The sequence below is a fragment of the Felis catus genome, chromosome D4 (genome assembly GCF_018350175.1).
Source record: "Felis catus isolate Fca126 chromosome D4, F.catus_Fca126_mat1.0, whole genome shotgun sequence".
NCBI classification, from domain to species: Eukaryota; Metazoa; Chordata; class Mammalia; order Carnivora; family Felidae; genus Felis; species Felis catus.
The window spans coordinates 42,700,779-42,723,624 of record NC_058380.1 but is presented as its reverse complement, the minus strand read 5'-3'; the positions used below and the strand labels follow the sequence as shown (position 1 = coordinate 42,723,624).

At 40.3% G+C, this 22,846-nt stretch overlaps 1 protein-coding gene across 1 annotated transcript in view; it reads left to right on the top strand.

Moving 5' to 3' along the window:
• LOC101081765 overlaps positions 1 to 18,149 on the top strand; it is a 37,867-nt gene extending 19,718 nt beyond the window's left edge. Inside the window, exon 2 of the mRNA XM_045042713.1 lies at positions 17,672 to 18,149. Coding sequence (XP_044898648.1) covers positions 17,672 to 18,119 — 448 coding nt within the window. The 3' untranslated portion in view covers positions 18,120 to 18,149. The remainder of the gene's footprint in view (positions 1 to 17,671) is intronic.
• Positions 18,150 to 22,846: the final 4,697 nt, after the last annotated feature.

Here is a 22,846-nt window from a genome sequence, read left to right as displayed (position 1 = left end):
AAATTATGGAAACACATGTAAAAGGAAGATGGGATTTGAGAACAATTACCATTTGGCAACTGTTGTTTTAGGTCTTTTGTCTTCTGAGATGATATAATGAGAAAAACACATCTTTTTTTGTGTAGTATTACTTCCCAAAAGGTACAACCTGAGTCTAATCACAGGGAAGCATCAGATAAAAATTAGAGACATTCTACAAATTAACTGGCCAGTATTCTTCAAACACGTATATGGTCATGAAAAAGATGGAGAAACTTGAAGGAAATTATAGAGATATCACAACCAAATGCATCATGTGAAACTAGATTGGTCCTAAACCAGGAAACTGGTTTTTTTGTTTTGCTTTGTTTCGTTTTTGCTGTAAAGCACATTAGTGTCCATGTTTACTGATGAAATGTGAATGCGGGTAGGTTAGATAATAGCTGTATGAATGCTAATTTCCTGGTTTTGATAACAGTACTGTGATTATGTGAAAGAATACTCTTGTTTCAAGACATATGCAGAAAAATTTAGGCATAAAGAGGCATTACATCTTCAATGTACTTTCAAATGATTCCAAAAGAGAGAATGATAAATCAGTAAAATTTTAGCACATTGAGAATCTGGGTGAGAAGGTTATATGGAAATTCTTGACATTACTTTTGCAAACTTTCTGCATACCTGAGATTATTTCAAAATAAAGTGGCTTTTTTAAAAGGAAAGACAGAAAGAAAGAAAGAAAGAAAGAAAGAAAGAAAGAAAGAAAGAAAGAAAGAAAGAAAGAAAGAAAGAAAGAAAGAAAGAAAGAAAGAAAGAAAGAAAAAGAAAGAAAGGTCTATGGAGTTTCTACTGGGGAAAAAATGGAGCGTCAAATCCCATGTAGAATGGACTAGGGTAAGGATTGAGGTTGGGAGAGAGTTCTTCTAGTATGAAGAAATATTTCTTCTAGTCTTACCAGATATCCTGTCATACCTCCAGTATGGAGCCAGTGTGGGTCCAGAGCTATATTTCCTATTTCCTAATGGTTTCTGGTCTAACTCCATAATGCATACAAGAAATCTTGTTCTCCATTTTCACAAGAGGCACCCACAGATTCAACACTCTTTTCAGAAAGCACCCCTGAAATCCTCTCTGAGCACCCCCTGAGATTAGATTACCTAAAAGACAACATCCACCTCTAAACTAGAGGCTCTGATTAGTTTGCAGATTATGGCTCTCCAACTATAGTCTTCTCCCCACCTCCAAGCACCCAACCAAAGTTTCACAAGGTTTTGATTAGGCCAGGGAACAATCTCATCAGAGTTCTAATTGTATTCTATTTGTGTTCATGTTTACTCATAATCCAGTGGGGAAGGAATCCTAAATGGAGAGAAACCACATACCATAGTGAGAAGAGCTCTAAATTTATAATCTTAACCTTTACTACTAACTAGTTATGCAAGCCTGGGTAAATAATTTCTATAGTTCTCACTGTAAAATCAGGAATCTGAATTAAATCTTAATAGCAGTCTCTTCTGCTTCTTAAAAAGGTGTGGTTATTAAAAAAAGGGCCCTCTACCTTAGTTTGCAACCCATAAGAATGAACTTTTCCCCTTGAATTAAAGAGATGATATCTTGCACTCAATTCTCAAGGTTGACCTTGGTTTAAGTTCATGGCATTGACATCACTTTACCCAGGGGAAGGATTACAGCTAAGAGGCATCCTTCCCACACCCAAGTTCTATTTTATAACAACCTCTGCCAGCTATGCTATGTTTAGCTTAAACTATTTCTGGATGCACTACTGTTAATCACCAGCAAAAAATTAAAGGAGTAAAAAATACAAAAAAAAAAATCCTGTAATCACTTCTAAATACCTTTAACTTTTCTTCTGGTTCCCTGTCCCCATGCCCTTCTTCTCGGAGATTTCTCTATAATCCCTGCAACAGTATGCACATGAGCTGTTTCCCTGTGTCTGGTACGCTCAGGTATCTATTTCCTTCAGGCCTGGCTCAGATTCAACAGCTCCTAGTTGTCAAGGAGTTGGGAGAGCCTACTGTGCCTGGTTGTGCATGAAACTCAGGCACACACATTTTAGAATCATTCTCCAGGCTCTGCTTTCCCCCTTGAGCTGCCCATCAGGGCCAAAGTCTTTGCTACTAGTGTAAAGAAATTTTACTCTAAATCCCAAGCTTCTGGAACATTGCCTCTTCTCCCAGTGACTATTAAACACTATTCCATTTACTTTTTTGGATTTTGCTCTGATCTGATTGTTCCTTTTTTCAAAGGAAAAAAAATCCAAGTAAGAGAGAGAAAGTTATGCTGAATTTCTCTTGTGGGGCCAGACAAGGGAATACAATAGGAATCTTATATCCTGAAGGAATGCAAGGAATCCCAAAGATGGGCACAGGCGGCCTAAGCTGAGTGCTTTTTATAACAGAAGACACAAGAGCAATGAGAGAATGGATTATGTCCACTTGGTGCAGGCAGGATAAATTAACCTTGACACCAAGGGGGATCTCTAAAGTCATTAAGTTTCTGTAAAAAAGAGTAGGTGAAAAATACTTTAACTCCTCTTACATTCTGCAAAATTATAAAATTATAAAACATGAAAAATGTCAAATGTGTAAAAATTAAAAATATTAGTATAAATACCTACAACATTCTGCCATATTCGCTTTATTTTATTGTCATATGTACTTTCATATACATATATGTATAGTATAAATGTGTATATTCCATATACAGATATGTATATATGTGTATATTCCATGTATATATATGTATGTGTATGTGTGTATACATGTGTGTATATGTGTATTATATATGTATATACAAACATACATATACATTCCTGAAGTATTTTAAAGGAATTACAGACATCAGGACACTTCACTTCTAAATACTTAAGCTTTTATATCCCCCAAATAAGAATATTTTGTGATTTAATGGCAATAACATTACTCTTAAAATTAATAATAACTTGAAAATATAATACCCTGTCTCTAAGAAATTACCCCAGTGGTACCAAATATGTATTTTACAGTTGATTTCTTCAAAACAGAATTCAATTAGACCAAGCCAACCATCTGATAAACATTTTGCATTTATCTAATTGTTTCCTCACAGTATCATTTAACTTTTTTTCTATCTCCTCTGTTTTTCTTTACACTGGAAGTTAGATCTAAAGGCTTGATTAGGGGCGCCTGGGTGGCTCAGTCGGTTGAGCGGCCAACTTCGGCTCAGGTCACGATCTCACAGCTTGTGAGTTCAAGCCCCACGTCAGGCTCTTTGCTGACAGCTCAGAGCCTGGAGCCTGCTTCATATTCTGGGTCTCCCTCTCTCTCTCTCTGCCCTCTCCTGCTCACGCTGTTTCTGTCTCTCAAAAATAAATAAAATAAACATTAAAAAAATAAATAAATAAAGGCTTGACTAGTTTTAGGCTCAAGAATTCTAGTAAGAAGCCTTCGTAGCTGATGCTGTATAATTGCAACAAACAGGAGACAGATAATGTCTGGTTGTGCTATCTGGAACATTAAATTCCATCACCCAGTAAAGCACCCAGTAAAATCAGTTTTTCTACAATGCTACATATCTCAAAAACCACTATGCTATACAAAATTACATTCTAAAATCCTTGGGACTTATGGGGAAAATAGGGATAAGGGCACCACATTCAAGGACTTTGTCAGTGACGCATAACAACAAAAAAGAAGTTAGTAATCTATTAAAAACAGTAGCAGTTTTCTATATGTGAAATGGTTAAGAAATACATAAATACGACAGTGCATATGGCACTTTACATTGAAAAAAAGACCTGAAGCTTGCTTGTAGAAGTGGGCATCAGAAGGGTTGTAGCTTGCGGGTTATCATGAAGTGATGGAGGGAGAGTTATCTAAAAGTTCCAACACCAGATGTGGATAGTGTGGCTTATCATGCATATGGCGAAATGAGGTAGCTGGGAGATGTTTGAGATGTGTACACTTGTGCATTTTATGTATTCGTTCGTAGCCCCATTCAACTGGGTGCCATTTTCTGCATTTACCTAGTGTTTCTTGTGGGAAGAATCACACACAAATAACTGTGAAAGTGCATTACTCTGAAGTGTTCCCTAGGGTATCAGTTGCATTAGAAACAAATCACATTTTGAAACAAATGTTACATCAGAACTGAGTACTGGAAATTTGTGTCTTCTTTTTCTTCCTCAGTCTAGCTAGGGGTTCATCAATTTCACCGATCTTGTCAAAGAAAGAGCTGTTGGTTTCAATGAAGTTTTCTATTGCTCTGTTCTCTAGCTCATTTGTTGTGCACTTATCTTTATTATTTCCTTTTTCTACTTATTAAGATTAAATTTTCCCTTTTTATTCTACCTTTCTAAGGTGGAGGTTTAGATTACCAATTGTAGATTATTTTTGTTTTCTAAGTTTTTAGAATTATATATTTTTCACTGAATAGTACTTTAGATGCACCTCCCAAATTTTGATGTGTTTTCATTATCATTGCGTTAAAAATACAGTCTAAGATTTCCAAATCTGCAAAGATGGAGTAGACATACTTTTCCTTAGTCTTGATTTATGTATGGCTAAGGACCTTGGACATAACATATAATGTAGAAGACTCTGAAAGGTATAGAACAAAAGGCAGGCAGGCTGGGGACCTCAAAACTGATGATAGGTATCTGGATGCTATAAGTAGAGGCATACTGGGGGTCCTCACCTCCCACCTCACCCAGGAATAACAGGGAATTACCCCCACCAAATGTCACTGGAGGTCAACTAGGGGACCCAGACTTCAATCCCCTCCTGTTTACAACAAATCATGCCTCCCTTCTCTAAACAGAAAGCAATGGGAAAAGAAGGAATCTTAGGATACCAAGAAGGAAGAAAAAACACTGGGAAGAGCAAAGATATAAGTAAAGAAAACCTTACTTTCCCTCTTGAGTTTTCTAAATTATGCTTGACAGTTGAAGCAAAAATTTTAACATTCTTTGATTTGGTTCTCAGTATACATAGAGAAAGTTTAAATTTAATTTTTACTTAAGACAATTATATTAGAAATAGAAGAGCACAAAGGGACGTAAAGTAAGTTTCTTAAAAGTCATTTGTCATTCTAATGGGTAAAGTGTTGACACCAGTAGATTAGGTGTCATATAGATTCATAGATATATAGATAATATGATACCTGATATTACAGTCAATAAAAACAAACTATATAAAGTGATCCACTTAATAACACTGCAGATAATATGTTAAAATGATAAATAAAAGTGGATTTCTAAAATTATTAAAATTATTAAATAATTTCCCTGAAAAGCAGGGAAAAGAAAACAGAGAAACTAAAAACAGGAAGATATAAAAATATAACAGAAAATATATATTTTTTTATATATTATATATTATATATATAAATATATAAATATAACAGAAAAATATAAATATATATATAAAAATATAACAGAAAAATATAAAAAATAAATGGTAGACTTAAGGCCTAACAGTAGCTAATGATTTATCTGAAAAATCAATTAAAAGACAGGGAGTGTCTTAAAAAATTGGGAAAATTTTAAAAAATTTTTATGTGCCATTAGGATAAACAAAACCAAAGCTTTTTGCATAACTGGTCCTCCAATAGCTAACCCTTATCCATCATCTGTCACCTAAACCCCACTGCTGGGTGCTCTTCTAATAATTCAAATATCATAGCTCCTATGAGCTTAATGCTGCCATTTTACAATGTTCAAAATAAAGCAATGGGGTGAAGCCTATTTATAACAGTTCTTTGGTTTTTTTTGTTTGTTTCTGTTTTTGTTTTTTTGGAGAGAGAGAGAGTGTGAGCAGAGTAGGGGCAGGGAGAAAGAGAGAGAGAAAATCTTAAACAGTCTCCACAGCCAGCGGGGAGCCCAACACTGGGCTTGATCCCACAACTCTGAGATCATGACCTGAGCCAAAATCAAGAGTTGAACTCTTGACCGACTGAGCCACCCAGGCACCCCCTATTTATGACAGTTTTAAAGAATATATATGAAGAGATAAATAAAATGACTGGACTCAAAATATGCTTATAAAAATGCAAATTTTTTAAAGAAATTGTCTTATATATTTTTTAGCATTATGTTATTGTTAATTTTTCTCTAACTGTGGTCACAAAATATGCTGTGTAATATTTCAGTCTTTTGAAATGTAATGTACCAGCATATGGCCTATTTTGCTGGAAGTCCTTACTTATGTGCACTGGAAAGACTGTGTATTCTCAGGGGTTGCAGGTGGTGTTCAGGCAATGCTAGGTCTGTGTGTGGCTCAAGTCTTTTTTATCTGTCCTGAAACTGGCTAAGTATTCTATCAATTAGCCTGAAAGGGATGTTAAAATCACTAATGAGGATTGCTGGTTTTTCTATTTCTCCCTTTATTATATCAGTCATTTCATGTATTATGAAATTATTGAATATGTACACATCCATGATTGTTTTGCCTTATTGATGAATTAATCTTTTTATTATCAAGTGTCCTTCATCATCTCTGATGATCTCTTTGCTTGATGCCTACTTCGTTTGATATCAAAAAGCTGTATCACCAGGACCCCTGGGTGGCTCAGTTGGTTGAGTGTCCAACTCTTGATTTTGGCTCAGGCCATGATCTCAGGGTCATGAGATCAAGCCCTGGGGCTTTGAACTGGACATGGAGCCTACTTGAGATTCTCTCTCTCCCTCTCTCTCTCTGCCCCTCCCCCACTTGCACTCCTTCACTCTCTCTCAAAAAAAAAAAAAAAAAAGCCATGCCACCTTTGTTACACTTCTGTTTATATGAACATGTTTTTCCTATGCTTTTACCTTTATCAGTTGGTGTCTTTATGTTAAATTGTGTCTTTTGAAATGAGTATATAGTTGAAACTTGATTTTTTATCTATTCTGACAATCTCTCAATTAAGGTGTTCAGTATAGGCACACTTAATATAATCGGTGATACAGTTTGTTTTAAGTTTGTCGTCTTGTTGCTATCTAAAAAGATGTTTTTGTTTCACTATTTTTCATTTCCTCCCTCCTTTTGAATTAATGTAAAATAATCTCTATGAATTCTTCTAATAGCTTTATAGCTATACCTTTTTAAGATACCCTTTATTTATTTTTAAGTTTTTACTACAGGTATGACAATAAGCATTCTTAATTTATAGCAGTCTACTTTGAATTAAACAGGTAGTTCTTGGGGTTCATGGGTGGCTCAGTCAGTTAAGTGTCCAACTTCGGCTCAGGTCACGATCTCACCATTTGTGAGTTTGAGCCCCACATCAGGCTCTGTGCTGACAGCTAAGAGCCTGTCGCCTGCTTCAGATTCTGTCTCCCTCTCTCTCTGCCCCTCCCCTGCTCATGCTTGCTCTCTCTCTCTCTCTCAAAAATAAACAAACATTAAAAAAATGAATTAAGCAGGTAGTTCTCACTTAGCATGGCAGTGCAGGACTATAAAAATGACCATATAAGCTGAAACCATGCAAAGCAATCTTAGTAATCAATGACAAAATTACAATTGTTCAGTGAACTTTAAATAGTTTACCAAAATATTAAAATGACTCTTATTGATGGCTATAAGATAGGAAAATGAAAAAAAATAATAAAACTAATGTTTATTTAGTACAGTGTTGTTTAAAACGTCAGGAACATTGAAAATTCAAATGTTTGGGGCGCCTGGGTGGCGCAGTCGGTTAAGCCTCCGACTTCAGCCAGGTCACGATCTCACGGTCCGTGAGTTCGAGCCCCGCGTCGGGCTCTGGGCTGATGGCTCAGAGCCTGGAGCCTGTTTCCGATTCTGTGTCTCCCTCTCTCTCTGCCCCTCGCCCGTTCATGCTCTGTCTCTCTCTGTCCCAAAAATAAAAATAAACGTTGAAAAAAAAATTTATAAAGAAAATTCAAATGTTTTATTCATTCATAAAAAAACGTTTCAAGGGCAATTTGAACAGGTTTGCCTTCTCCTCCTCAAGTAATCTGTGACACGGAGCAGGCACCGTTTATATGTTGATGAATTGTCATACTCCTTTCTATGTTAGAATCTACTACCAATACTACGTCCTTTGCTCTTCCGATGCCATGAAATATTTCTGAGAGTTCCTTTAATGTGAAGTTCTTTGCCAGATATATCCATTTCCTCTGGGGTATATTCATCCTTTATGGTGCAAATACTTTCCTTAATTTAGACCCATAGCTTCACCTTCCCTAAGTTCCTCCAGCTGCCTTTTTAGAATCTCTCAAAAAGCAGTGTGGACATTCCCACAGTCAAGGACTCTTCCATGGCTTCATTAGTGTTGGATTCAAATTTCACTGCTAGGGTTATCACTTCTCATTTCTTTGTTATACTTCCATTTTTGTCAGCCAAATTCCTCTTGATTGATTATCCATTTTTGTAAAATGTCATGTGGGTTTATCACTGGGAGGCAAGGAGGTTAACACAACTACCTGCTTTGCTGCCTGTACGAACTGAAAAACAGTTGTATATTGACCAGACCCTGGCAGATTTTGAAATAAATGACATGACTGATTACTGATCATGATGATGTATGATGTGCATGTCATTTACATAGTTATTTGTTGCCTGGAGTGAATTGTAGATTATTTTGCAACTGCTTAGTACACCATGATAATTTTTTTAAATATTTTTGTGGGACTGGTGTTATTTAACTAAATTTTGGAAACTGAAATTTATGCATTTTGGAGCCATGCAAGGGAGGATTGCCTGTATTGTATACTTCATGTTAAGAATCTGAGTGTGGACCTTGTCATTCAGCCCCTTAATCCACCTAGCTACCCCAAAGACTGGCTTACCTTTGCGATCTGCACAGAAAGAGCCTCCAATCCTTTTTAGTACTACCAGGCCTTAGGTTTAGACTGCTTCTTTTGCAAAAGAATTCCCACCACTGCCACTTCGAACACCAATTTCACAATAATTTCATGTTCTCTTCAGTAATAGACAAACTTCTAAGTAGTGCAAGGCTGAAGTATTTAACATTAAATCAATTTAGGTTTGAAATTCTGTTGTTTTTTTAAAGTAGCAAATGCACATTGAGCATTTGTGTATGTGGCCATTAATCTCTTTGAGATGTCAAAGAGTTATACACTTCATTGTCCCCAGGTCTGACTTATAGACCTCAAAATATAGAAGGTGGGAAATCAATTCTGTAAGTATTCAGATAATAGAGCACTTGGCTTAATCAGCTGTTCAGAAAAGATCTCATCAAAGACAAGAGACATGAACTGGGCCTAAAGAGTAATTAGTATTGGGGTACTTGGGTAGCTCAGTTGGTTAAGTGTTTAACTTTAGCTCAGGTCATGATCTCACAGATCTTGAGTTCAAGCCCTGCATCGGGCTCAGTGCTGACAGCTCAGAGCCTGGAGTCAGCTTCAGATTCTGTGTCTCCCTCTCTCTCTGCCCCTCCCCTGCTTGTGCTCTCACTCTCTCAAAAATAAACAAACATAAAAAAAAATTTTTTTTTAAAGAATAGTTGGAATTTAGAAGAAAAACATAGAGAAAAGTGTTTAAATTATAACGATAAATAAAACACCTGTTTGCAGAGGCAACATGGCATGGTTACAGCAAAGACCTGGTAACTCTGGAAAATACAGAATTCTAAGGACCCCAAGTGATAACTCCCCAGGTGTTTCCAAACACTAGCCACATTTGGGCAGCTACAGTAAAAACATGTTTAACACATGTTCACTGCTTCAATAACTATGAAACAACATTTGGATGTTACCATATAATTATTTGATTGCTATAAAGCAGATACAGTCCAAAGACCATCAGGCCTATCATTAATACAAAAGATTTTGGACAGAATTGATTCAATGACATGCATCATTTCTGTTTACCAAAAAACAAAATCTAAGGACAACACTCTATTTACGAAAAGGTCTTATATGAAGGCACAGTTTTGGGGTGGAAGGGATTGTTTTCTTGTGGTAGTTTTTGTTTCCTTTTTTGTTGCTTGCTCTTAGCACCACCCTGGCAGCTGTGTGGTCTGACTCAACGGGCTTCTTTCTTCAGGTGAACAAGGATCTCTTGCTTATAAACATTTGGCTCCTTCTGTTTCTTGGGACACTTTTCCTTGGGCTTGTCCTTCCTCCCCCTTAAGGATAAGTGTGAGAGACTGCAGAGAAGATGGAACCCAGGAGGTTCTTCTTCTGCCGGGGAGCTGAGCCTTAGGCCAGCACACTTCAGGCAAGAGAGATCCTCTGAGTCCACGAGCTGGCCAAGTCAGAGCCCAGGTTAGCCCCAGCAGGCCCTCTGCCTCTACTCATCCTCTTCTCCCTCCAGTTCCAGGGGTAAGAGGCTGGGGAAAGGTAGGCTCTGAACTTCCTGGGTCACCTAACTACCTATGAATCTCCTTCCATAAGATGCAACTGTCACAAGGTCTTGTGGAAGTTAAATGTTACAGACTTGCAAACCTTACAGCAATCTTAACCACCATAATTAAATTATTCAAATCTAATTACTCTTCAAGCAATTTAGCATAGTGGGGTAATTGTGAAGTGCTGAAAAACAGCTGTAGGCGAAAACAATTCTACCCTAGCCCATGCTAAAATAACTGCAACATGTTAAAATGTTCTCATCATTTGGGAATCACAAAAACTTGTCAACCAATTTATAATTATCCCGGAAACAAGAGTGGATCTTTTGCTAACAGAGGTCCCATTCAGGGATTCTCTATAGCCCATCCATAGGGGTAAGTTGTGTTCTAGCTCCTCACAAAAGACAAAAATGTTCATCACGAAGATACTTCTCCCAAGCTCTCCATTTGATGTCAATCGTCACAGAGATTGGGTTCAAGGGTGTAAACTATCTCTACCAACTTTCTGTTCTTGAATATGCTTACGGACTTGCCTGTATTTGTAGTTTGCTTGTTTGAAACCTAAATTGCCCTCCTAGGTGTTTTGGTGGTGGTGATGATGATGACAAGAATGACGACAATGATGTTGATAAGAAGCTTATAAGAAAACAAAGCAAAGCAAACAAAAATAAATAAATAAATAAAAATAAAAATACAACTGAAGGGGTACCTGGGTGGCTCAGGTGGTTATGTGACCTACTCTTGAATTTGGCTCAGGTCATTATCTCAGGGTTCGTGAGTTTGAACCCCACATTGGGCTCTGTGCTGACAATGAGGAACCCGTTTGGGATTCTCTCTCTCTCCGCCTCTCTCTCTGCCCCGTCGCCCACTCACACTCTATCTCTCTAAAAATAAATAACACTAAAAAACAAAAACAAAAACAAAACTCACAACTGGTAACCTGCTTAATCTGTACTGAACTTCATATAGATACACATGGTTGCACGCAGGAAGTTGTTGCAGTCACCATACGCGCATTCCTCCACAGCTCCCTTTGGCCCTCCCATTCTCAGAGCCTGAAAATCACATGAACTATTGTATAAAAGTGTTGAATTAGAGGTGAGTGGCACTTTGGTCTTCTGTCAGAGCCATCATGGGAGGATGGGCTCTCTTCAGAGAACATCTGGAGGCACAAGTCAAAAAAAAAATCTTTGTCTCCAGCCTACTGAAGGGACCTGTCCATCAGGAATCGGTCTTTTCCAGCTCCCTCTGCATAGATAAGCAATTGTTCTCAATCCTGCACCTTTAAAACGTAAAAGACTGTGCTGGGGTAAACTTCCTCAGCTTTTACTGAAATACTTTTTAGAAAGTGAGACAAAGCAGAGACTGGACTCAGGTCCCCTTAACCCTGACTGTGAAACCCAGCATTCCATGATAGCAGAAACCCTATGTCCCTTGAGTAGCATATTTGTAGGAATACAGAAGCAGAACTCTTACCAAAGGGAGGACTTGACTACAAAGACTGGTGAAGACCCTACCAAACCAGTCTGTGCCAAGGTGGACCCCAGTGTTGACCTTTTCCCTCATTACAATACTAAAAATCACTTCCAGGAGTGGAGACTTAACATGCTAATGAGACATGCCATGCATGACAAAGCATGCTCTGTCCACTGTGCCTGCATACACAACTTTCTGTGTCTCTCCTTGCCCCTACATGCTTAGAAATAGCTCTTTTCTTTACTTAGCCTCTTTAAAAACTCTCCTTGGCCTTTGAGGAGTGAGCCTGAAGGACCCTTTTCTTTGTGCTATCTCCCTTGTCCTGGAGCATAAGCCTCAATAAAAGTCTTGCCTGGAATTCCAATTTGACCCCAGTTAATTTCTTTCCTTGGAGAGCCCAAGGACGGGAGTTGGCAATAAAAGCTTCATGAGGAGTCAGGCTTCAGGGGCAAAGAGAGAGCCAAACCATGTCTTCACCCATTCACTCATTGATTCACTCATAAACTCACTCATTCACCAAGATTTGTTAATGAACCATCAGTCTAGGTTCTCAGGTTCTAGAGGTACAAAATAAATGTTTGCTTCTCTCTCCCAATTCACAATTTGACAGGAGAGACAGACATGCAAACAGTAAATTATAATACATCACAGCAAGAACTGTAGGGAAAAGCTTCTAAGCTACCCCTTCTACCGGTGCACATACTCACCAGATTAGTCAATATGAACTACATTATGTCTAGACATAATGGCTGAGCAGTACACCTTATGGATAATTTTTTGTGTTTTATGTTTTTCTACATTTCTTATGCTTCCTTAATACCTAAATGAGGAACCTAACTGCAGCTTCCCTTGGACATCCAGTGAAATGAGTGGAAATCCAAGTCTCTTGAAGTTCTTCTTTACCCAGGTTGGTCACATATCTCAATTCCCCCAAAGTGGTCATTGAGGTGCTCCAACCACCAATGGTGGTACTCTTTTCTTGCCCAATAGAAGACTTCCTTTGGCAACTGCTACTGATTCTATTTTCCTTTTCTGGAACTGATGGGAAAAGTTTCAGTTCACACCAATATTTGTGGCTCCTTGTTCGGCTTCAGGACAGGAATATGCCCTGCTAGTATTTTTAGTCTCCTGTCTTAAGAAGTTTTGGTCCAAGATTCCTGGGGTCTATTTGGAAGGTATTTGAACCTAGTTTTACACTAAACATTACTTTTCCCCTCTGACCCTGTGTTAGACTATATTGCTTTGGTTCTCAGCTGGGTATCTACATATTGAAGGCACTCATCCCAGAGGCAGGTGAAAGGAGCAAAATTTGTCACCCCAAAATATGTCATTTTGGCATGAGGATTATTTTGAGCTAAAAGCCATGAAAACCTAGCAGATTCAGGAAAAGTTCTTTACTTTCCACTCAACTCCTAAATTTACATTGGGAAAAGGTCCTGCACCAGGAAGAGAGCTACTGCCAGAGATGATCTTGCATAACAGGGCAACCTTTGTTTTCCAAATATCTCCTCTCAAAAGGCCTTCCTCCCTTTTGTATTCCCAGACTCCTACCATTGTCCTATTTTTATGGGGCTCCTAGACTATGAAATTTGTTTTTCTCCTGATAAACGGTCTTATATCAACTTAATTATAAGACCAACCATAGAATCTAGAAGGAAAGAAGGGCAATTTTTTCCACCCTTACACAGGCATTAATTCTGGTCTCCCTACATTGTTTAAAAGTCTTAATCCAGCTATCAAAGGACCTGACTACGTATCTACCAATCAATCATGCAAATAATCTCTTTTTTTTATCTTCTCTTTCTCATCATGGAAAAAAATATTCCTTCACATCCTAGAGTTCCCACGGTAGGAATTTAGCTTAGCTTCTTTCCCTTACAGTTTCAAGTAGGTGTTTGCAGATGTCCCATCCTTCTGGGTCCAAAGCAGCCTGAGAAGAAAACTGAATCCACATAATTCCCTATATTTGTGGCATTCTTCATTTCAACAAACTGCCTAGAAACTCCTAGTATCCGTTGCAGCTTTTCAGGGTGAAGAAAAACTTTTACGTATTCTCTATTTTTATACCAGAATGCCTTAGAACATTTAAAATTGCACAAGGGAAAAGGGGAAGGGAAAATAATAACTGAGCTATTTATTTACTACACATGCAAATAGACCCTCACAACACACTGGGTAACTCAATTACATTTCATCTGATTATCCAACACATGTTAAATCTACAATCAATGTCAGCAAGTTGGAAATGCTCTTAATAGGAGAGAAGGGTAAGTCTGTTTTTCTTCTGTGGTAAATTGTGGCAAAGCCCGTGGGGAATGAAGTGTTCCCTGAACCTCATCCCAGTGCAAAGGGGCATCTTTCAGGCTTTTCAGAATTCTAATAGTAACTATTACAAAATCTTACAGGAATTCTTACAGTCATCAGGAGGTGCTAAGAACCAGCAAGGTCAAAACCAAATTTGGGTCTTTTATCAATGGACAACTCATAAGCATCTGCTCTGCCTCTGGTATATTACTAAAGCCTAAAAGGTTACAGGATACAAACAAAAATTGACCCTCAAGCCATCTCATGGGAGACATATATTCACATTATTGTCAAGAGAAAGAGCTTCATGGAGTCACTCACACATAGAAAGCCCCTAACAAACACTGGCTTGGTTATCAGCTCTGTGCTGCAGTAGAGTCATATGAGGTTTTAAATATGAGGCAGCACTGAAAGTGTCCGTCAGAAGGGACCATGTAAGGTTCTTCCAGAGAAAGGTGCTTGGAGCCAAGCATTGGAGGATCAGTATGGAGTCTTCAGGGGAAAAGGAAAGAGCATTCAGGGCAGAAGGAACAGCATAGAGAAAGGCTTGAATTCACATCTTGATCTTATTGAAGAATTCAAGTGTAGCCAGTGTCAATAGAAGATAGGGCCACAATTATGGGATGGGAGAAGGTGCAAAGGTAGAGGTAAATTGGCCCAGATTAGGAAGGACTTAAGGCTCAGGGCTTAGTCTGTAGACAATGGGGGGGGGGCAATATTTTAGGGGGAAAGTGATGTGATCAAAGTTGTAATTTAGAAAGATCACTGTGGGGTAAAAAAAAAAAATAAAAGGATATGATCGGTGAGGGGCAGGGATGCAGTTAGGAGGCTTCTGTAGTGGGATGGGGGAGGTCTGTGCAGGAGGGGCCTAAAACAGGCAGTGAAGGGCAGAGAAGGGGAGAGATCAGGAAGCATCTAAAAGACAGGCATTTTCATTGTGAATTACTATGCTATTATTCTTTCCAAGCTATTGAATGTAGTTTTTTTTTTTTTCAACGTTTATTTATTTTTGGGACAGAGAGAGACAGAGCATGAATGGGGGAGGGGCAGAGAGAGAGGGAGACACAGAATCGGAAACAGGCTCCAGGCTCTGAGCCATCAGCCCAGAGCCCGACGCGGGGCTCTAACTCCTGGACCGCAAGATCGTGACCTGGTTGAAGTTGGACGCTTAACCGACTGTGCCACCCAGACACCCCTATTGAATGTAGTTTTTAATGAGGTTCATTTCTACAAGCTGCAAGTTCTTTGGAAAATGTTTTAAAAAGACTGGATTTTGCCCTTTCTTCCTACTACTGTATTAAGGGTATCTGGGGAGGTCTACCCTGTTAGACCTTGCAGGCGCCACTTGCTGGCAGCTCCCTGAATTACAGGCACAGGACCCGAAAGTATATTTAGCTCTGACCAAGGCTTTCTGCCAGCCCATCTTGAGATCATGACAATTGCCACACTGAGATTCCATTGCACTTTTTCAGAGCTAACAGAATATATTCTTTCTTGGGTTATAGAAATGAACATTTAAAAAGTGCTAGCCTCGGCTAACAAAATGAAATGCCGCATTCCAGGTAAAAGAGTAGAAAGAGAATGGGGGAATGGGGCGTGGAATAGAGGCCACTAAGGGTAAGACCTCTGGTGTTATATCATACAGATTATTCAAACCTGGCAAACAGACTGCTGTCAATCATAAAATAATGAGGGAAGCCCCCATGCTGTGGTCCTGTTACCTGAAATCAGAGCTCCTCACTGTTACCAGCAGCATAAATAACAGTTGTTGGGTGCTCGGCTTGGTGTTAAGGGTACAAGAGTTGAAGGCAGAGGACTGGTTTGGTCTTGATTTAAACTGCATCATCAGAAAAGAAAGAGAAAAATGAGACCCTGGATTTGGCCAAACTCTCTCTTATACACCCTTCATATTGTCAATCCATCGTAAATCCCAGAAATGTCATCTTTAAAATCTTTCAAATACTTCCTAATTTGACCACTGTGTGCCACCTCTGTTGTTGCCACCATGGTCTGGCCACCAGACCCTCTGTCCTAGACTCTGCAGTAACCACATGGCTGGTCTCTCTGCTCCCTTGGCTTCTCATCACACTGAGAAGAAACTCTCATTCCTTCCCAGGCCCTCCCAGGCCCTCCTGGTCCCTCCCCTGCTGCTTTGCCTATCTATCTCCCACACCTACCCTTCACAACCCTGCTCCAGCCCCTTTGGCCCCTTTTTCAATCCCTTGTACACACCAGGCACTCTCCAGCACTGGGGTCCCTGTACTTGTTGAACCCTCTATCTAGAATGTTCATCCCTCCATGGCATGTACCTGGAACAGCACCCTCCCCCTCTCTCTAACCCTTTAGCATGCTTTATTTTTTTCCATGAGGGTTTTTTTTCCCCTGATATTTTGTTATGCATTTGTTTATTTGTTTATCTCTTTCCCTGGACTGTAAATTCTATGAGGTCAAGGATTTAATCTGTTTTATTTACTGCTGTGTTCCTGTAACCAGAATAATGCCAGGCACATGGTAGTTTATCAAATATTTATTAAATGTATGAAAGACTGGATGACTGAATGAATGAAACACTACCCTCACTTCCTAACCCAGACTCATCCCACCCCTTCCCCAGTGCTGAAATAACATTTACCTTTACTTTTACAACATATCAAAATCCCTATAGGCCAACCTGGACTAAGTGATTTCCCACAAAGTGAGGGGATAGAGCAGGCTTTGGAGCTGGTGAATGGTTAGTACATTTTCATGACACCAGATTATTTCTTCAGACCTCTTCAGCTACTGTCAAGAAATCAACAGCTGTGTCAACTCTGCCTAAGGAGGGGAGTTTAGAGTGTGCATCATTTTAGCAATAAAGTTCAGAAGATTAAGTGAAGGTATGTTGTAGCTCTGAATGACCTAGATATGTTCTATGGTGCACTATGAAAACAAAATATCAGTTCAGATAACTAATGCATGAGTTCAGTCTTGTGATCCAGAAAGTCAAAACCAGTACCTCCTTGAGGGAAAATAAAAATAAAAGCAGGCTTAGTTCTAAAGGAATCAACCAATCTCAAAAGGGAACTTTAGTCAAAGGCCAGAGTGCCCTCTACTGGCTACTGACAATTAACAAAACCAAGGGGGGATATCACAAAGAGGAAGCAGCTTTATATTTAAATTTATAAATGAGACTATTAAAAAATATTTCAGTCCCTTCAAAGAAAATGGGCTGTGACTATAATAGAGAGTAAGTCTTATTAAGTCCCTGTTTTCAGGGGCTTGAAGAATACTATGAGGAACTGAAAGTTGGGATTACAACAGGGTAGTGTAAATGATATAATCTAGAACACAAGATGTGTATATAGTCCATCATGCAGTGGTGTGGGGGTGAGGCCTGAGCCAAGGTTTGTAAAGGGATAGAGTTAGCCAGATGAAGGGTATAGTGTGTACATGCAGAATTATACTCTAAATGACAATCCATAGATGCAAAAGCATAAAAGTGAGAGAGAAGACATTTAAGGACTACAGGAATTGATAGCAGTGAAAATTATTGGTTGTCTCTTGGTTGTCTATTCACCAGCAAGCCTCATCTGTTTCCCTCTGCTGGTCTGCATTCATGTGGTAGCAATGAGAGGTGTCCGGATCTGAAGATCAAGAAACTGTACAAAGTGCCCGAATTCCCCTCAAAACGCCTGCCCAACTGGAGGACCAGAGGACTGGAGCAGCGGCGGCAGGGCTTGGAGGCCTATATCCAGGGTGTCCTGTACCTGAACCAGGATGTGCCCAAGGAATTACTGGAATTCCTGAGCCTTCGGCACTTCTCCACAGACCTTAAGGCCAGCAACTGGGGCGCCTTGGGGGAGTTCCTGCCCAAGAACTGCAGCTCCCAGCTCCACCACCGGCCTGTCATCAGCTTCTGCATGGATCCCTACGTTTGCATTCCATCCCCAGAGCCTCTGTCCAACATGGTGGTGAATGGCGTGCTCCAGGGCCTCTATGGCTTCAGCACCAGCTCAGCTAAAGCCCAGTCCGAGACTCCCTGTCACCCTGCTCCTTTGCCACCGATGCCCTGACCAGCCCAGAGGTCTGTGGGCCACCTGCCAGGACAGGCATTTCTAACTTCTCTAATGGCTAGACATGGCCATGTGACCCAATCCTAGTCAATGAGATGAAAGGGATCATGTGACCAGAGATATCATTTCTTTCATGATAAAAGAGGAAACGCCCAGGAAGAGAGCACGGTGCTCTCAATCTGCTTGTTGAAGCTGTCTTGTAGAGGTGTGACAATTGGAACTATAGCAATTATCTGGTGGTTATGAATGGCAACATCACCAGCACAGTGAGGATGACATTACAGGGCTGCAAGCCACCCTTTGGACCACACATCTCTGGACTTCTTATTATGAGAGAAAAAAAAATAATCCTTATGACTTAAGCCACTTTTGGTTACATACTCTGTTATTTATAGCCAAAGCATGCTCATTGATATAATCCTTATTCTGTGATTTGAGCAATAACGGAAGGTGTTTCAAAGGCTATAACACAATGAAATTTGCATTTCTTTTAAAAAAATTTTTTTTTCAACGTTTATTTATTTTTGGGACAGAGAGAGACAGAGCTTGAATGGGGGAGGGGCAGAGAGAGAGGGAGACACAGAATCGGAAACAGGCTCCAGGCTCTGAGCCATCAGCCCAGAGCCTGACGCGGGGCTCAAACTCACGGAGTGCAAGATCGTGACCTGGCTGAAGTCGGACGCTTAACCGACTGCGCCACCCAGGCGCCCCGATATAATCCTTATTCTGTGATTTGAGCAATAGCGGAAGGTGTTTCAAAGGCTATAACACAATGAAATTTGCATTTCAGAAAGATCAAGCTGATAACAAGCAAATAATTAATAGAAGAGAGCAAGATGAAGGGCCAGAAGGCCAACTGGGATACTTGTAAAATTCAAGTATGAATGGGAGAGGAAGGCAAAGATTAGGGCCTGACCACTGGAACTGCTAAGAATGGAATATAAGGGAGGTTTTTAAAAAATATTTAGAAAGTAGGGGTGCCTGGGTGGCTCCGTCGGTTAAGCGTCCAACTTCGGCTCTGGTCATGATCTCGCAGTTTGTGGGTTCGAGCCCCACGTCAGGCTCTGTGCTGACGGCTCGGGGCCTGGAGCCTGCATTGGATTCTATGTCTCTTGGCCCTCCTCTGTTCATGCTCTCTCTCTCAATAATAAATGTTAAAAAAAAATTAAAAAAAATATTTAGAAAGTAAAATGGACAAGATATGGTCATTCATGGGGATGAGATGAGGGGAGAAGTCAAGAGTGAATCCCAACTTTGGGGCTTGGATAATAAAGTGGGTGCACAGGTCACTCTTTGATATGTAGAATTTGGGAGAAGGAGCACATCAAGGATGGGATGGAAGTGATGAACTCTTCCGGTTTGAGGAAGCAAGTAGAGTCCAGGAAGCCGCTGAATTTTATATGTGGAGCTCAGAAAATGTGGATTTAAGATAAAAATTTTCAACATATTTACATGGACATCGTAATTGAAGCCATGGAAATAGAGCTGGTCACTCTTTTCGGAACATATATAGAGCAAGGGAGACAAGAGAAGAGGGTCAGGGCAGGGCCTTGTGATTACCAACATTCCAGGACATATAGGAAGAAAAACCACATTGATTCCAAGAAACAGCAAAGGGAGAAAGCAAAGAGAATGAATGTCACCAAATGGCAAAGAAACTGAAAGATTCCAGAAGGCAACTTCCTATTGCAGAGGACATAAGTAAAATAGCTCAGAAAAGGACACCTTTGGTAACCTTAACCAGAGTGGTTTCGTGGAATGCTAAGTGAAGAAGCCAGAGTCAGCAGAGTGGAAGGGATGAAATGGATGTGATCCAAAGAGACTTTTATTTCAAGAAGATGCCTGTGAAAAGAAGGAGAGAAATAGAAGGATGGTTAGGGAAGGCGTGTGGCCAAGGAAGGGAAGCTTTTCAATATGAGGGAGGTGTGAATGTGCGTCCATATTGAGGGGGAAGGAACCAGCAGAGGAGATGCAGCAGAATTATGACAGAGGGGAATGCAATGATAATTGAAGGGGTGAGGTCCTTGAGGTTTGGGAGGGGGAGGGGAGTTGAGGGGCAGAAATTTTGCAAACCAATTTAGATCATAGTTCCTTCTAAAGCAAATTAACTCTTTGGTGAAAAATGTAATCCCAACCAATATTGGTGCTCCCCCACCTCCCAAAAATTATGTAAGGATCCTAGCACAGCATCAAAATATCTGGATGGCCTCTCTGGTTAATGACAGTGGTTAGCAGAGAGCCCAGAGATGCTCACTCTTCAGCCCTACGGGGCCCAATCTGCTTTGAAGACAACTCTGAGCCCATAGGCTGGGGGTCAACATCCTTAGATTTATCACAAAGACAAACCAGCATTCCCCACACACTGCCACTGAGTCTCCATTACTGGTGGGGATTTCCCTCTCCTCTCCATCTCCAGGCTCTTTTAGAAATGATTCTCTTCTTTTCTCGTATTTATAGGCTATCCTTTCTCTACCTTCTCTGGGTATCTGCAGAGAACAGGACTTCCTGCAACCTCTGTTTTTCACCTTGCCACAAACCACCTCTGAGGTAAAGGATGATGCAGGTGGGGATAGGTGAGGAGCACAGAACAAGCACAAATTAATATTACAGTAAATTATTCTGTCACAGGGGGTAGAATCCAAAATTCAAGTGCAGAAATGAATCCTTCACAAGAGGAGAAAATCTCTTCACAGGATATTGCTAAGTTGGCAGTTGGCCGTAGGGGGAGGGCAGGAATTTAAGACTTTTCCAGCTTACAGGAGAGACTGTCTATTGAAAGGGATAGAGATGGCATAGTGGAGGGACAGGTATGCTGAGGATTATGGTACAAGTCCAAAACAGCTGGTGTATGGAAGGGGAGAAGGAACACAGAAGTATTGCTGGGCAATGTTAAGTCCTTGGCTGGAGTTAGGAAACACACGTTACTATAGCACACATCCGCATTATCATGTGATTTTCTTCAGCATGGTTGGCAACCTTAGGGCAGGAAAGAAGAAAACACACAGTTGGATGCATCATGGGATAGGGCAGGATGGGAAGCTGCCAGGGAGATGGCAGGAAGACAAAGGAGACCAGGGTCCTGGCTAGAGGCTGGTTAGAGTGAGGGACCATGGAATATAGACAGAGACAGGCTATTGCAGTTTAAGATCTCTGAGACAACACAGTTCTGGGTGGTGGTCATAGAGTAGAAGATCATTGGAGGTGATAATACCAGGGAACCGGGAGCCTAGGAAATAGAACTGGTTATTCATCCAGACAGTGGAGGTAACCAGGATGACAATAAGACAGTGGCAAGGAAGTAAGTCTCTGAGCCACCTCTCAAAGTTATCAGTGAATGAGGTGGGTGGTGAGTGGCAGGAAGGAGCAACAAAGATGGGTAGATCCAGACAGCATGAGTCTCAGAGTGAAAGGATTGGTTACCAAAGGATAGAAGTTGTGGTTTGGAAACATCAAAGGAAAACTTGAAGGGCACTGACATTACTCCTCTCAGTAAGCCATTCTCAGCATTGCCTCTTACCCATGGAGTGTCTGCTGATGATTTCAGGATCACACCTCAGAGATTCTGACTGGGACTCTGGTCTAGACTAACACATCATTTTAGATGAGGAAATGAAGATCTAAGAAAAAAGAAGTGACATGCAGGGTACAGTCAACCCGACCCCTATCCGGTGGCCTTTCCTTTATGCCTCGCCAATTCTCAGTTTGGGCTCCCCTGCTTTGCAGTTGCCTTAATACTAAGCACAAAAAGAAGAAAAAGAAGGAGAAGGATGAGGAGGAGAAAGAGGAAGAAGGAGGAGAAAGAGGAGAAGACTTCTTTTAACAACCTACTCAGCTACAAATTATTATTACCAATAATAGTATCATGTCAGAAGCAAGAAGAAGGTTTTCTGGGTTATAAGTTTTGAAAGGGTTTGTGGCATGTAAACTGTCAGTGAGGCCTGAATCTAGAACAGGGGTTCTCTACGTGACCCTCTCGGCATCCCTACATAGAGTTTACAGCCATAGAGTATGTTGAGGACTCTGCCTGGACTAGAGGCAGAGGCAAGACAGGTGCCATTCCTCTTTTTTCCTGAAGCCCACCCTTATTTTATATGGCTTCTTAAAGATGATGTCGTCTTCTCCCAAACACAGCTCATGTATTGTTACATGGGAGATAAATTCTAAGATGCTAAACAGTCACAAGAACACACAAACAAAAAGGCCCTTTAAAAGAGCTGAACTCTGTGGTTCAAAGTCTAACTCTGCTATTCAATGTTGTGTGATCTTAGGGAAATTATTAAATCTCCGAGCCTCAGTTTCCTCATACATAAAATGGGGATTACCACTAGGTCTTACCTCATTAGATCATTGTAAGGGAGTATGTGAAATTATCCAAGTAAAATGCTTAGCACAGTTTCTGGCAACACAACATGCACTCAATTAACTTATTCTCCCTGGTCCTCAGTTTCCTCAGCTGTAAAACAGACATTATTGTGTCACCACCAAATTTGTATGTTGAAATCCTAACTTTCAATGTGATGGTATTAGGAGGTAGGGGCTTTGGGAGGTAACATATCATGAGGGTAGAGCCCTCATGTATGGGATTAGTGCCCTTATAAAAGAGATCCCACAGAGCTCTCTTGCCCCTCCTGCCAAGTGATGACACAGTGACAAGTTGGTTGTCTGTGAACCAGGAAGCAGGCTCCCACCAGACATCAAATCTGCTGGTGCCTTGATCTTAGACTTCT